General features: G+C 35.4%; 1 protein-coding gene across 1 annotated transcript in view; it reads left to right on the forward strand.

The window, feature by feature from the left end:
• Nucleotides 1–16,386, forward strand: part of IQCM (IQ motif containing M) — a 412,672-nt gene that overhangs the window by 98,664 nt on the left and 297,622 nt on the right. Inside the window, 2 exon segments of the mRNA XM_044224898.1 lie at nt 83–93; nt 14,895–15,005. Of these exon segments, the coding sequence (XP_044080833.1) occupies nt 83–93; nt 14,895–15,005 (122 nt within the window).

A 16,386-nucleotide genomic window follows, 5' to 3' on the forward strand; every position in this document is an offset into this window, starting at 1 on the left:
GAGTGAAAATGCTTGATTAATTAGAGATATTCTTAAAGAACATACAGATGGTTCTCCAGTTGAAAGAGTGAAGGATCATGAGTAAAAAGCCAGGTTTGGAGTCTCAGCAGATCAGATATTCTGAGCCTCAATTTTTTCTTTTCTAAAATGGGGGAGGTAATCCCTGTTTTATCTATCTCTTTTTGGATGAAGCTAAAATGAGATGGTATATGTAGAAGCTCATCTTCACATGTTAAATAGATAAAAGTTACTGATAAATAATTTTCAGAAAGATATAATTAAAGCTTGAATCTCTGAGATGAATATTTATTCTGATGGTTTAATATCTATAATTAATAGTTTATGGTCTTGTGGTAGTAGCCAGGGGAGAACATATTTTATATACAGGAATAATTAATGGATATCTATTGAGCACCTACTATATGTGCTTTGCTTCTTGCTGGAGAGACACTGGTGAGCATGACAAGTTATTGACCTTGTAATACTTATATTCTATCAGGGAAGACAGACAATAAACAGATTTTTGATTCTCTGCTCTCCCGAGGAAGGTTCCAGCCTAGGATTTTACAATAACTTCAACAAAGCCACCATGTGAGGACTTGGTGGGGATTTTGCTTAGCTGAGCTTTCTTGCACCTTATTTTGCTGTTCTATTCTTCCTTTTTCAAACTAGATCTTGCCAGATAGAAAAGTATTGTTATTCATGTTTTGCTCTGTGGTCTGCTCTTTTTTCCTGATGATTAGCTATTTAATTCAAACTTTTCTTGGCATTGGCAAAGTTTATGCATTTTGGAATAAACATAAAAAAGCATTTTATTATGGAAAATCTAAATATATACAAAAATAAAGAAAGTAGGATAATAAACCATGAGCAACCGTCCCCCAGCTTCAATAATTATAAATTCATGGCCAGTATTATTTCATCCATGCACCCACTCAGTTCTCTTCCCAACTTGGGCTATTTAAAGCAAATTCCTTGATATCTTTCCATTAAATATTTTTCAGTTTTATTACAAAATATAAGGAATCTCTTTTTAAAGAACTACCAAAATATCATTACCTCATCTAAAAAGTAAAATAACTTAATCAATTAGTCTAGTAATTGTTCATATTCTATATTTTTCATATTTTGATAGAGGCTTCATTCAAGTGGAAATGGGAGTTGTTATATAATTTTTGCTTTTATCTTTTACAGAGATAAAGACATTTTGGTATAAGTAACCGTAATGGAAGTGAAGGTATCATCTGAATTTTGAAAGCAAAGTGATCTTGATTAAATTTTTTTTACCTTTTTGAAAACTGACCATACAGAATCTTGTGCATTTGGTGTATAGGACTACAAATAAATTTTAGATATTACCATGTCCTGTAAAGAATTTATGGACTTGTGGCTGAATTAAGTCACAGAAAAAGGTAACCCATAAGCAGTAAAAACAATGAGTTGTGTTTTGTCCTAGTGGTGGAGATGAGTAGCCTCAGGCTTCATGACTACTCACATTGTTCTATCATATCAGTGAGGTAGCTGCAAGGCACATTTTTCCTAATGCTGAAAAGACAGAAACTTTTAAAATTAATTAAATTTCCAGTAATTATAATAGACTGAGGCTTATCTTTGTAATCATGCCAGTCACATTTCTTTGAATTCCAATATGCTTTTTTGAGTGGAGAGAAAAAATGATGGGCCTTGAAAATTTGGCCTTGAAAGTTGAATATACTTTGGGATGGTGGAGACTGGTTAGGATGTCTTATAGGGGATAGTAGTTAGGGTTCTTCAGAGAAACAGAACCAATAGGTTGCCCCAAACTTTCTCTATCTTTTGATATAAATATACTTAGATCTTTACATCTACTTATTTATATATTTATATAGATGTTTTGATAGATAGAGGCATAGTTAGATAAATTTGTGATATATACCCTCTCTCTCATTCTTCATATGTGATCCCTTAAATCTCTCTCTCCTCTTGACTCTATATATGAAAAGATTTATTTTAAGGAATTTGCTTATGCAATTGTAGAGGTTAACAAGTCCAAAATTTGAGTCTGGAGGTAGTCTGCTGGCAGAATTCTCCTTTTGGGCAGGAAGGTCAGTCTTTTTCTTAAGGCCTGCAACTAATTGGATAAGGCCCACCCATGTTATGAAGAGCAATCTGCTTTATTCAAAGGAGATATCAATATTAATCTCATCTAAAAAACCTTTACAGCAGTATCCAGATATGTTTGACCAAATATCTGGCCACCATATTTTAGACAATTCAACAGAAAATTAACCATCACAAATGGAGACCATGGCATAGGCAAATGAGTGGACTTCAATACTTTTTTAGGTTAAGGCAAGTAAAAAAACCAATAAGGTAAAACCAATAAGGTAAATTAAGAATAAACTTTATTTTGGGGCACTTGGGTGGCTCAGTGGGTTAAAGCCTCTGCCTTCGGCTCAGGTCATGATCCTAGGGTTCCGAGATCGAGCCCCACGTTGGGCTCTCTGCTCCGCAGGGAACCTGCTTTCTCCCCTCTCTCTCTCTGCCTGCCTCTCTGCCTACTTGTGATTTCTCTCTGTCAAATAAATAAAATCTTTAAAAAAAAAAAAGAATAAACTTTTTTTTGTTCTCATTTATTCTTAAAGTTGCTGTTAAAATGATACATATTATGTTTCTCAAAAGAACCAAATTTTGTTGAATTTGATCTGTTTCTGTGTAGGAGTAAGAAGACAGAGCATCTGTGAAATATTTTATTAGTACAGTCAATTTTCATTTATTAGTGATAATGGAAACAGGGTCCACATGGTTACTGAGCTTTATAGATAATATTTAACACTTTAAAATCCAGAATCTTTATCATTCACCCAGAACTTAGACTATTATTTATATATCTAACAAGTAGAAATGTTGATTATGTTATATGCCTCCTTTCTGATGATGATTGAAAAGACTGAAAAGGATGAATAGAAATGGCTAATTCTTAAGTCCAGTAATTGTACTTTTTAATCAGAATAATAGAAAGTTCATTTTGTTAGCTTATTTAACTAATATTTGTTATATTTGTGTGTGATACTTGCTTTATCTTTATTGACTTAGGCTTTGTGAATCTCATTGTACTTAATTTTCTATAATACTCTGCCTATAACTTAGTTAAGTTTCCAGCAGCCATATATGGTCTATACCTCTTAAGGTGACAGACCAACTCTCTTGTAGCCATGTCTAGGAGAGTAGAAAAGAATATAGTGAAACATTTAGAATGAAAATACTGACATAAAGAGAGCTAAAATGCTGATATATAATGATCTTTTTGTTTTTGCCACCATAATCTTTTCTCCTGCCTTGACTGTATTGTTTTAATGAATTTTAGTAAAGATAATGATATATTAATGAACTTCAATTTTCTTACAAGCCAATCATCAAAGACAGGTAGAAATAACTAAAAATTAACAATCTTTTTTAGGGGATTAGATTCTTGTTTTAATTTTCTAAAAAGGCAAGCTCATTCTACAATTTGCACAATTATTCTAGCTCATGCATAACCTGTGAATAAACAAAATACCAAAGATTTGTGACAAAATGTTTTGTAGATAGTTTTATTTTTTAAAATGTAATCATCCTTTTATATTACAAAACAACTATATCTTCATTTCTAGAATTTTTTGAAAGAATTTGTAGAAAGCTAAATATTCAAGTCAACCTCCTTTACCCAGAAGGGAGTGGGATGTGGATATTTTTTTGATTGATGCATATATGTGAAGGCATCATGAGGAGTCATCCCCTCAATTTAACAGTCATTTTAGGTTCCAGATTTCTAACATTGGGCTTATCAACTTGCTGCAGAAACAAGTGAAGGAGTTGCTTCACCTCCTAGCCAACAACCTAGTTCTTTTTTGTTCCTTTGGCATTTAAACTGTTACAATGTAAGATTTGACTGTGTCAGATTGTTTCCATGTGGTGCAGAGACCAAACTGGGCAGTCTGAGCCAAGTAGGTTTGGTGTGCATACCCCCTCATGTCTAACTCATGTATGTTTGGCACCAAACCCTTGACTAAAATCAGTAAGATCCATATTGTCCAAACAACAGTGCAGAGTAAACCTGGAAGAATTAATTTAAAAAAATTATATAAGAGAAACATATGGCTAGTTATTTGTTGCTTCCTTTTGCAGGGGTGGGGCAGAGACCACTAAGAACACTCCCACCGAATTACCACCCAATATCCATTTTTCTCCTGGAACTCTTGTCTGTTTTTGTTTTGTTTTGTTTTGTTTGCCTAGAAGCCTATCACATCATTACCATCTGGAAAACAAGCATCAAGCATCATACACTTCATTTTAACATTCATTTGTTCAAAACTATTTGTGAATATTCTATACTAGTTACTGTGGTTGTGTGAAGGATAAAACAGTGCACAGGACCTAACTTCTGCCCACCTGGAGTGTGCAGTCAGTGGCCAGATGCATTGTATTTGTCATAGTGCTTCTTGGCAAAAATGACAGGTGAGCTGTTTTCAAGAGGCATTTTCAGACCATGTGTTCAGATAGCTGCCCTTGTATTGCAAAAGTAAATCTGTGACACACCTAGTGCCTGGGCTTCTGCTTTAGTTAATCAAGAGTATTTTCTTAACTTTTGCATCAACATGGATGGGACTGGAGGAGATTATGCTGAGTGAAATAAGGCAAGCAGAGAAAGTCAATTATCATATGGTTCTACTTAGAAGTGGAACATAAGGAATAACATGGAGGACATTAGGAGAAGGAAAGGAAAAGTGAAGGGGGAGAAGGCAGAGGGGGTGATAAACCGTGCAAGACTGTGGACTCTAAGAAACAAACAGGATTTTAGAGGGGAGGGTTGTAGGGGGATGGGTGAGTCTGGTGGTGGGTATTAAGGAGGGCACGGATTGCATGGAACAATGGGTGTTACACATAAACAATGAATCTTGGAACACTGCATCAAAAATTATGATGTATTTTAAGGTGACTAACATAACACAATAAAAATTAAAACAAAATGTATAAACAAAAACAATCAAACAAACAAACAGTATTTTCTCAGCCTAAGACCAGACTTTCTCAAAGCTACTACACCCCAGCAGACCGCTTCTCTTATTTTCTCGGAAGGGGATTATGTGTTTTGACTGTTTAAAGATATTGCATCTCCTCCCCACTCCCCAAATGTTGTGGCCATTGAGGACAAATTTACAAGTACAAAATGTCCTTGTTAGGAAAAAAGAAGTAAAATGTCTCCTTAGATGTAAATGTCCCTAAAGTTCTGTGGTGATTTCGCTAGACTTTGCTTTTGCTCATAGCCTTTTTTTTTAAACATAATTTTTGCCTATTTTTACCTAAAATTAAATAGTTTTATTTTAAATGTGTTCTCTCTAAAGTTGCAATTAGTTATAATTAATTGCAGAAAATGTGGAAAATACAGAACACTATCACATAAAAAAAAAAAAAAAGAATTTCACAGAGAGTATCTTTTTATTATTCTACCACCAAGAGATACTCTCTGTGAAATTCTGGTGTGTATTTCTTACAATCTATTTCCAGGTATATTTTTCCCCTTAAACCACAGAGTGCCAGAGGAATATTCAGAGGTTGTTCTTCGGATAGAAAGAGGCACTTCCTGAGGGGTGTTGTTATGACTTAGGTGATTATTTTTTAATTTTTTTTAAAACATTTTTTTTTTAGATTTTATTTATATATTTGACAGACAGAGAGCACAAGTAGGCAGAGAGGCAGGCAGAGAGAGAGGAGGAAGCAGGCCTCCCTGTGTAGCAGAGAGCCCCATGCAGGGCTCAATCCCAGGACCCTGCGATCATGACCAGAGCCAAAGGCAGAGGCTTTAACCCACTGAGCCACCCAGGCACCCCATGACTTAGGTGATTCTATTTGGAGTTTTAAAAGGTAGAAAAGTCATTATTTAAGTCCTATGGAAATGAAAATAGTGATTATATTGTTCTTTGTTGTTCTTGTCTTGTTTACTGGGTCTCTGGGTACATATTCCAGACCCTTAGCTATTTAAGTGCTGACCAACCAACACTGGTCATTAGTTCCTGTTTTTGATAATCCTAGAACAAGATTCCATTGAAAGAACATTTCATTTGAACTCATTGAGTGAGTTCATGTTTATACACTAAGATATAAATTGTTTCATTCATAGGGAAGTAAAATAAAACAGAAACTATGAGGTTAGGACTGGTGGGACCAAGTTGTAAGTCTGAGCTGTGAATCCACGTGACTACACAAGGTCCCACTAGAAATGGCTGCATTGATTATGGAAAGAACTGCCGGTATTCTTAGTCCATGATTCCTAAACTCTTTTAACCTTAATTATGATTCATGTCTTGCTCTTAAGATAGATGTTTTTTATTTAAACAAAAACTTGACTTTTCTCAGCAGACTTTCAGGACATTTGTATATGTGAGAATCATTTTTTTCCCTGGCCTTTATAAATCGAACACAGTTTGATTATAAAATTTCTATTGCACAACCTTTCTTTTTCCTGAAAATTCTGTTTGTGATGTTCTATTATTTATTGATTCTTATGTTGTTCCACAGTAGACATTAGATCACAACCTGTGTTTTTCACGCCTTTGAGAATCCTTTTCTTTGTAAATGTGTATGAATTTTTCTAGTAGTTTAAATTTTCTTTATTCCTGCAATTTTGCAGAATGTACTTGCATACAAATCTCTTTTAATTACTTTCTCCTAATACACAATAAGCCACAACACTCAAAGATTCCTATCTTTTTTTCAGCTCAGGAAATTATTATTCAGTAGTGTATGTTTTCTCTATTCCTGATTATTCTGGTTTCAACTTCAGTAATGTATATGGTTTCTTTTATGGATATTTATTTTTTTGTCCTCTTTAATTTATAATCTTTCATAACTTTCATATTTAGATACTTCTGTATTCCAGGAACACTATGCTAAATACTAGTCATTTGATAACTCTGCACTGTCTCTTACACTCCTACTAAGTGTGAAGTACATTTTAATTCTGTCATTACATTTTAGGTTTCCTTGTATTTCTTCCTTTTAAAAAATGTCTCATTTCAATTTTTATTTATCTTACAAATATTATTATAGTTTAAAGTCTTAGTTTGTTTTCTCCCTGTACTGCTTTTGGCTTCTATTTTAAAGAGTTTAGCTTGCTGTAGTACAGTGGAATGCCAGTACTATTCTAAAATTTTCTTCTGGGCCTTCTAGAATATTTTTGACTTAAACTCTTTTACTAGAATTACAGACTGTATTAATTTCCCAGGGCTGCTCTAATAATTTACTCTACACACTTTGTAGATTAAAACAACACAAGTGCATTCTCTTACAGATCTAGAGGCCAAAACCCTGAAATCAAGTCACTTTCACTGGACTAAGTGGAGATGTTCCCCAGAACTGATTTGTTTTTTTTTTTTTTTTTTAAGACTCTAGGGAAGAAAGTTTCTATGCCTTTTCAGATTCTGAAAGCTATTTGCATACCTTAGCTCACAACTTGTTTCCCAAATCACTTCAGTCTCTAACTTTTGTCATCACATTTCCTTCTCCTCTTCTGTAGGCAAGTGAGGACCCTTGTAAGTACACATAAGGGCCATCAGGGTATCCCAGATAATCTTCCCCCCTCAGGATTCTTTCTTTCTTTCTTTTCTTTTTCTTTTTTTCTTTCTTTTTCTTTCTTTCCACTTGCTTCTTCCTTCCTTTCTTCTTTCCTTCCTTCCTTCCCTCCTTCCTTTTTCTTTCTTTTTCTCTCTCTTTTTCTTTCTTTTCCTTCCTTCCTTCTGGGAGAAAGTGTGCATGCAAGTCAGGGCGGGGGATGGAGGTTGAGGTGGGACAGAGGGAGAAGAAGAAAGAATCCTAAGTGGGCTCCACACCCAGAGTGGAGTGCAATGCGGGGCTCAATCTCATGACCCCGAGATCATGACCTGAGCTGAAGTCAAGAGTCTTTGATGCTTAACTGAACCACCCAAGCACCCCCCCGAGGATTCTTAATTTAATTATATTTACAAAATCCTTCTTGCCATATAAGCTAACATTTATAGGTTTCAGGGATTGGGAGGGATATGAGTATCTTTGGGGCCATCGTTTAATCTTCCACTGGGACATTTCCCCTTATATCTCTGTCACTTGGGCTTCATTCATATGAGAATGATCTGGGTTTACACAACTGCTTAATTAGCTGTCTAAACTTGGGCAAGTGACTTAATTTGCTTTCTCCTCTGTTCAACTAGGGTTATTGTGCAGATTAGGTCAGGTAATTCATGTAAAGTATTTAGCAGTCTTGGTCCACGATAAATGTTAACTACCATTAACGTGATCAATGTAGGCCCCCGTATGTTTAGTCTGCCCTGAATGAAGAGAAATAGCTCAGTGCACAGTGAGTGATTACAAACAGAGAGAACATACAGATTTTTCTCTACTCTGCTCCATGTTCACTTGGATGTGACAGCTGTCTTTCCTAGGTATTAATGTCCACTTTTCTGCCTAATTCTGAGTCACCTGAAGATGTCCATTTGGAACAGTCTGGCTCTCCGGAGGTGGGGGCCTTTCCTCTTCCACACCTTCATTCTTTATTATTTTCAGCTGTTGAGTGCATGAAAATTACAATCCCCACTATGCATTGCTATCAAGTCCTTTCAGGCCCACCCTCTGTGCAGAGCTCTTCCTTTACCATAGGACTTTGTCGGATCCTGGTGCTACAGGATTGCTCCCTCTCCTAGTTGTTTCCGGAGAGTTGGGGTGTCCAAGTGGATCCTGGTTGGTGAGGAAATGGAAGGGGACGTGTTCTCCAAAAGCAACACTCACAGAGAGAGAAAAGCGTTTTGTCCTTTTTTATTTATTTTTTTTCTTGAGTGATATTAAGCCTTTTTCCAACATCTTTCAAATGGGTTAGGAATTTTCTCATTATATAAAGGTCACTAATTGCTTTCCGCAATTCACTTCTGTCATCTTAATTAAAGAAATATTTTTTTTCTCATCTGCAAATTGGTAAATGGTTAGACTTAATTTTTTGTGACCTTAAGATTTTTCTTTTCTTTTTCTTTATTGTTAATAGTGTTTTAGCAGGAACAAAAAAGGGCTGCTTCACAGCCAAAAGTCACAAAGACATATTGAACCAGAAATGATTCTTTTTAAACGTTTTTAATATCCACTTGTAGCATGAACGTATTTGCCAAACTTTTCCAAATACTTAGCAATTCAGAAACATATGATGCAGTGATGCCACTATTCTGTATGATATTATATCCTAAAAAGAATGAAGTTCTTCTATATTTTTCTGACTCACTTTAAGTTTATCCTGCTTCTTAGTATTTTCTCTATATCTATAAACAACTGATCGCATCAAAAGCAAAAAAAAGGATTATAGGTATGTCTTCCTTGCTGTCTTTCAGCACACACTTAAAGTGTTAATTAGAATCTACTACAGAAAGAGTTTACCCATATTTCTTAGATGTTTTATAATACAACATTTGGGAACCATGAATATTAACTGGTATTCAATAGATACACATTAAGTTAGTCTGTTGAGTCTTTATTTTTATCGAATCCTGTGGAAGCAGCTCCTTTAAGCAAATGAAAGAAAGTAAATAGTTTAAGCAATTTGGGAATACATATTGTTCATTTTTGGCTATAAATTAACAATATGATTGATTTAAATGGACATTTCTGTCATTGATTCTAAAATTTGAACTGATATAACAGATGGAATTCAGCTGCCCAAGCAAGCTTCTGGGATTTGATTATTCAAGTGATTAAGATGCTATTTGTCAACTCTAGTTTACCACCCCTTTTAATTATATAGATAATCAAACTAAGAACTGCTAATTCTGTCTCCTAACTATTAATTGTTTGTAATTACCCACAGATTAAAACTGCATGTGCAATTAACTCAAAGAATTAATTGATACAAGGGAATTGATAAAAGGGAAACAGAACAAGCTTGGCATAAAAAAAGGCTCTAGGGACACAAGACCACTTGAACCCACTAGTGTCGTGGGCTCTGTCCTGTCTTCTTAAAGATAATTCGCGGGGCACCTGGGTGGCTCAGTGGGTTAAAGCCTCTGCCTTTGGCTCAGGTCATGATCCTGGTGTCCGTGGATCGATTCCCGCATCGGGCTCTCTACTCAGCAGGGAGCCTGCTTCCTTTCCTCTCTCTCTGCCTCTCTGCCTACGTGTGATTTCTGTCTGTCAAAATAAATAAAATCTTTAAAAAAAAAAAAAGATAATTCACACTTTCTTTGGACTTCACCTCTGTTGGAGGCAGCTGCCTAGACTATTTCTTATGAACTATTTCTCTTATTACATTACATATTATTATTATAAACTATATCTTATTTCTTCTTTCATGGTTGACTGAAACAGTGTATTTGAAAAGTTTGGACCTCTACTGTCTCTGGTCTTTTGTTGATATTCAGGTGACTTGGACAAATGTATCCATTTGCAGCCCAAAAGAAATGTTTGGCACTGCAAAGATTACAGAAGTGGTAAATGTTTTAGCTAGCTAGGGATTTTTCCCTTCCTTCTTGCCTCTTTCTTTCTTTTTTCTTTCTCTTGGCAATATCATTGGAGTATAGGATCTTATCAGTTTTCTGTGAGTCATTTGAGTAATTTTAGTTTCTAAAATAATTATGCTTATTAGATTTTAGAGCTTTCGCTCACCTGTGCAAATAATTGGCTCATTGTTAACTATATAAATTTAAATAAAAATGGGAAATAAAATACGAAACCACCCCAAACTGAAAGGTATTTAAAAACTATACCATTATAAACATCAAGATGATGCTAGAAAGTGAGGGAAGATAATCTGGTGGAAAATATTTTGTGCTGAAAAAAATAGAAATTTAAAAACCTGTTTTAAAGTTTTTCCCATTCCTTCAGATATTTATATCAGTTACATTGTATGGGGATTTTCACTCTTAACAGTTTTGCTGATTGGCCTTTCAATCATGCCAAAGAAGTCCAGGAGTATATATTAAACTTACGCTTGGGACACAGCATTATACTCAGTTTTACAGGAAATACAAAGCAAGTAAAATACTTTTAAGTTTAGAAAGGAAAATAAGATATGCAGGAGACAACAAAATAACTTGAACTAAATATATAATATTATTCGCAGAGAGTCTTAAGTGAGTATTGAGGAAATGGCAAAGGCAGGAGGACATCAGTATGAATAGTTATTTTACAAAATTTTTAGGTTCCAAGTCAGCTCTGGTTCAGTTACTGATTCCTTGCTAATCTGACGGAAACTTTTTGGTTTCTTTCCAAATTTTGATATTACATTTTCTCCAAGTTTGTTTAATATCAGAATACTTTCTTCTATCCTACCAACTGTTAAACTGGGATTACCAGAAAGATTTCTTATTTTTCTACCTAACACTATACTCTTGCTCACTCCCACCCCAGCATTCAGAATCTCTGTCCGCTGTGGCAATATCTGTGAAAATTGTTGGCTCCATGGGGGCTTGTGAACATTTAGTCTGATGTATGACTGTGGTCTTCAAACTATCATTTTATAACTTTTGACTGACTGTGGAATAAGCTGGAATCTGTTGTATGTCACCTTCTGTGCCTGGCTTCTGAGGAGGAGTCATTAGCATACATCAAATTGTGAATGATTACCTTGAGGATTTTAGTGGAGGTTTTACTGCTTCTTGAAGTGGAAAAGTTATAGCTATATTTTCTAGTGTGATGCCTATATACTGGAGAAAATAATGCACAACCTTCTCAACTGCATGAGTCTGTTTTGTGAGTAAACCATATAAAATATCTGAAATGCTCTGGACTGTCTTGGAAAAAATAATTTGTATAGCATTTAGTTTCATTTTGGGTTTGGGCTATTCAGTGATCAGGAAGGCTCCCTTTGCCTGTGAGATCTCACCTTTGGAGGCTAATTCTTGTTCACTGGTGTTTACCTTAACTGCATTGCTGATGAACCAGAAGCACAGAGCAATTCCAACTAAGATATTGTCTTTATTATAGAAGGGTTTATAAATTTAAAAAGGAGATTGGGAAGAGACGCTCAATTATCTAAAATGTGAGAACACTTATTGTAGAAGTTCATTACAGGAAGTAGGTGGGCCAGAGATAATGCTAGTGAGTTGAGAAATGCTTCAAATTCCTCAGAAAGCTTCATAAGAAATGTGAGGGCTTATACATCTCTAATAATCCTATGCTATCCTTTTATATCCCTCTGGGTTTATAAAAGTCCAGAAGTTAGAAAATTGGACAGCCACATGCAGAAAAATGAAACTGAGATATTTCCTTACACCACACACAAAAATAGACTCAAAATGGATGAAAGTCCTCAATGTGAGAAAGAAATCCATCAAAATCCTTGAGGAGAACACAGGAAGCTACCTCTTCAACCTCAGCGGCAGCGACTTCTTCCCAGAAATATAGCCAAAGGCAAGGGAAGCAAGGGCAAAAATGAACTATTGGGACTTCATCAAGATCAAAAGCTTTTGCACAGCAAAGAAAAACAGTTAACAAAACCAAAAGACAACAGACAGAATGGGAGAAGATATTTGCAAATGACATATCAGATAAAGGGCTAGTATCCAAAATCTATAAAGAACTTATCAAACTCAACACCCAAAGAACAAATAATCCAATCAAGAAATGGGCAGAGGACATGAACAGACATTTCTGCAAAGAAGACATCCAGATGGCCAACAGACACATGAAAAAGTGTTCCACATCACTCGGCATCAGGGAAGTACAAATCAAAACCACAATGATATACCACCCCACACCAGTCAGAATGGCTAAAATTAACAAGTCAGGAAATGACAGATGCTGGCTAGGATGCAGAGAAAGGAGAACCCTCCTACACTGTTGGTGGGAATGCAAGCTTGTGCAGCCACTCTGGAAAACAGTAGGGAGGTTCCTCAAAAAGTTGAAAATAGAGCTACCCTATTATCCAGCAATTGCACTACTGGGTATTTACCCTAAAGATAGAAACGTAGTGATCCGAAGGGGCACGTGCACCCGAATGTTTATAGCAGCAATGTCCACAATAGCCAAACTATGGAAAGAACCTAGATGTCCATCAACAGATGAATGGATAAAGAAGAAGTGGTATATATACACAATGGAATACTATGCAGCCATCAAAAGAAATGAAATCTTGCCATTTGTGATGATGTGGATGGAACTAGAGGGTATTACGCTGAGCAAAATAAGTCAATCAGAGAAAGACAATTATCATATGATTTCCGTGATATAAGGAAGTTGAGAGGCAATGTGGGGGGTTGGGGGTTGGAAAGGAATAAATGAAACAAGATGAGATCGGGAGGGAGACAAACCATAAGAGACTCTTAATCTCACAAAACAAACTGAGGGTTGTTGCGGGGAGAGGGGTAGGGAGAAGGAGGGTGGGGTTATGGACATTGGGGAGGGTATGTGCTACGGTGAGTGCTGTGAAGTATGTAAACCTGGCAATTCACAGACCTGTACTCCAGGGGCTAAAAATATATCTTAATAAAAAAAAAATTAAAAAAAATAAAAATTAAAAAAAAAAAGGTCCCCTGTTAAAGTATAATGTGTATGGCCTTTCCTTTACTAGCCTCTTTCCAGATACTAATACTTTCAGATCCTTTATAATCTTTCCATTATTGGCATTTACTTCTGCTAAAGAATTTTATTTATTCATATTGAGTTGTGACTAAAACATATGATTTATTATGTTTCTTCTTCTAGAGACTTTATCTTTTTGACAGAGGAAAAAGATTCTTTTTGACTGAAATGGGAGAAATTTTATACATAAAAATTAGAATGGAGTAGGATGTGTGCATGGTATTAATTAGGATGTCTCTGAGATAACATTACATTTTTTATTCTTTTATTTTCCTACTCTGCCTCCCTATAGGACACTTACCTTACAATCCTGTAAATAAATTGAAGCAATGAAAACTTACTACTTTTGAGTTTTCTCTAAATTTATATGAAATTAACCAGCCCATAGATGACTCTATTAAATTAAAAGTTTCAGGAGGGGCGCCTGGGTGGCTCAGTGGGTTAAAGCCTCTGCCTTCAGCTCAGGTCATGATCCCAGGGTGCTGGGATCGAGCTCCGCTTTGGGCTCTCTGCTCAGCGGGGAGCCTGCTTCCTCCTCTCTCTGCCTGCCTCTCTGCCTACTTGTGATCTCTGTCAAATAAATAAATAAAATCTTTAAAAAAAATAAAAGTTTCAGGAAAGAATGTATGTATATAAATAAGTATTAGAAAGAAAACTGGAAATGTGAAAACAGTTTGATTCATTCTGGATGGCAAGATTGAACCAAATTTTTACTTCTTTTAAGTGATTAATGTTTCTGAGAAATAAATAATCTAAAATTTCCTCATCTTTAAAAAAAAAAAATTTCTCTCCAGAAATCCCATGTAACAACTGCCACAAGACTGGAGATATATGAGGGTTATGTTGGCTGACCTTTGCTCTTTCAACCTATTTTCTTAAGCACTTTTAATAATTTCACTTACTTTGCAATTTCAGTACGTGTGCCTTCATCATAATTCTGAATTTTCTTTTAAAATACCGATGTAATGAGGAGAGGAGCTTCCCTTTGATTTTTGTAAGTGCTACTCACAAATATGATTTTGCTTTAAGCCTCCTCTAAAAAAAGAAGTCAATGTTCTTGAAGAGAAGAGAGTCAAAAGAATGAGCCTATTAGTTTTCTGATGGGCACACTGTTTGCAATAACAACACGAGAGCTTCACCGTAGAAGGAAGCCAATTAACTGAGGCCTCTCTGTGCAGTAGGATGGCTTCGCCTTCTCCGTGATTAGATGACTTGATGCGATTTTAATACAGAAGAGCAGGGCCATAAAGATGATTCGCTTTCCTCTGTGTAACACTAAGCAGTATGATCAGTGTATACTTTTCTTGGATAAATATTGTTTTAACCTACATTGATATTTCTAACAGACAAAACATTCTCCGATTGGAAAGGAATCATGCCAACAAAGTCTTCCCGTTTGACTCCTCCCCCAAGCTGGCCTAGTTTGTATGGGTCATCATCAGTGTTTCGGGATTACTGTCCTGTAAGTATTTGTGAAACTGGACATAGAGTTGAATTACCATTTTTTTTTTTCTGGCAGGTTACTGGGTTAATTTTGATATATGAGATTTTCCTATGGACCTATTTCAGTCCTAAAATGATTCTCCACTGAAATTCATCTTTTTTCCTGAAGAAGTGCTTTTCATTTGGTTGTCATGTCTTGGGTTAATCTTGCACCATACAGACCATTGTAACTCATAAAACTCCTAAATATGTGTATTAAATTTTATTTGAAGAGTAGTAACAGCCAAAGTGATCATCACAATGGTTTGCTCAAAATGTGATAGTAACTATTTTTGTAATAGTACCTAGACTGTCAAGTAAATAAAATGGAGGCCAACGGCGCATGAAGACATCTTTTAGGAGTGCATGATAATTAGAGGACTAAAAAAATCCAAGGATAATTTTATGACCACACATTGATGGTTTTCTGAATGAGGGCTCTCTAAACTGAAACGTGGGACTCTGGGACTTGGAAGTGGAATCTGGAGTTTAGTATTCATCAGGGCAAGTATAAATAGTAGAGGAAACTCATGTGCCTATATATATAAAAATATAAAAAGTTGAGATTTTATATTTTTTCCTATAAACCAAAACTTTTGAATCATGTCAAATTTAACTTATGTGGCTAAATTTGTGAGTGAATTTACTAAAGCTAAACACTGTTTTAGACAAGGACATTATATGAATATCGTTAAGGAAAATAATACAGTATCTTTAACAAAAGCAATACCTATGGAAGGCTGTTTTTATTCTTTCCCAATAAAGGTAAAAAAAAAAAATGAACTGCTTCTAAACCTTTCAGCTCTACCCTGTTTTATACTAACACTGTAAAGACTGCTCTTGGCTGTGTGACAAACTACATTTAAATGAATTTCTTTAGAAAATATATCTAGCAAGAGTACATTTGATTGTGGAGAGATCTGAACATAAAACTGGGAGTATTTATTCATTGCTGAGTAGGAAATTAGGAACATAAGAGGCTATTAACTATGGTTTTGACATAAAAGATAATGCTTCGTGTATGTGTACTTGTCTAAACAGTTTGAAGTGGACTGGATTGGAGACTGGGTGGGCATTAATAGGCCTTTTGCATCAGTCCAGTTAGAGGCTTGTATCTTATCCTTGTAAACCAACTGTATGGGGGGCTGTGTGAATGGGTAAGAGGGAGTAAGAGTCAAACCTTCAGATTTCTTTCCTGAAGCTTATTGCATTATCAGTTCCTCCATTGAAAGTCTAAATGGCTTTTTTATTTTTAAAAATTATTTTTTACTAAGAATTGCTCTTTTGTTTATCCTTTAAAATAATCACCTTTATCCTTTAAAATAATCATCAAGTTCTAAGTAATCTTTTTACCCC

Source organism: Neovison vison, chromosome 11 (genome assembly GCF_020171115.1).
Source record: "Neovison vison isolate M4711 chromosome 11, ASM_NN_V1, whole genome shotgun sequence".
Lineage (NCBI taxonomy): Eukaryota > Metazoa > Chordata > Mammalia > Carnivora > Mustelidae > Neogale > Neogale vison.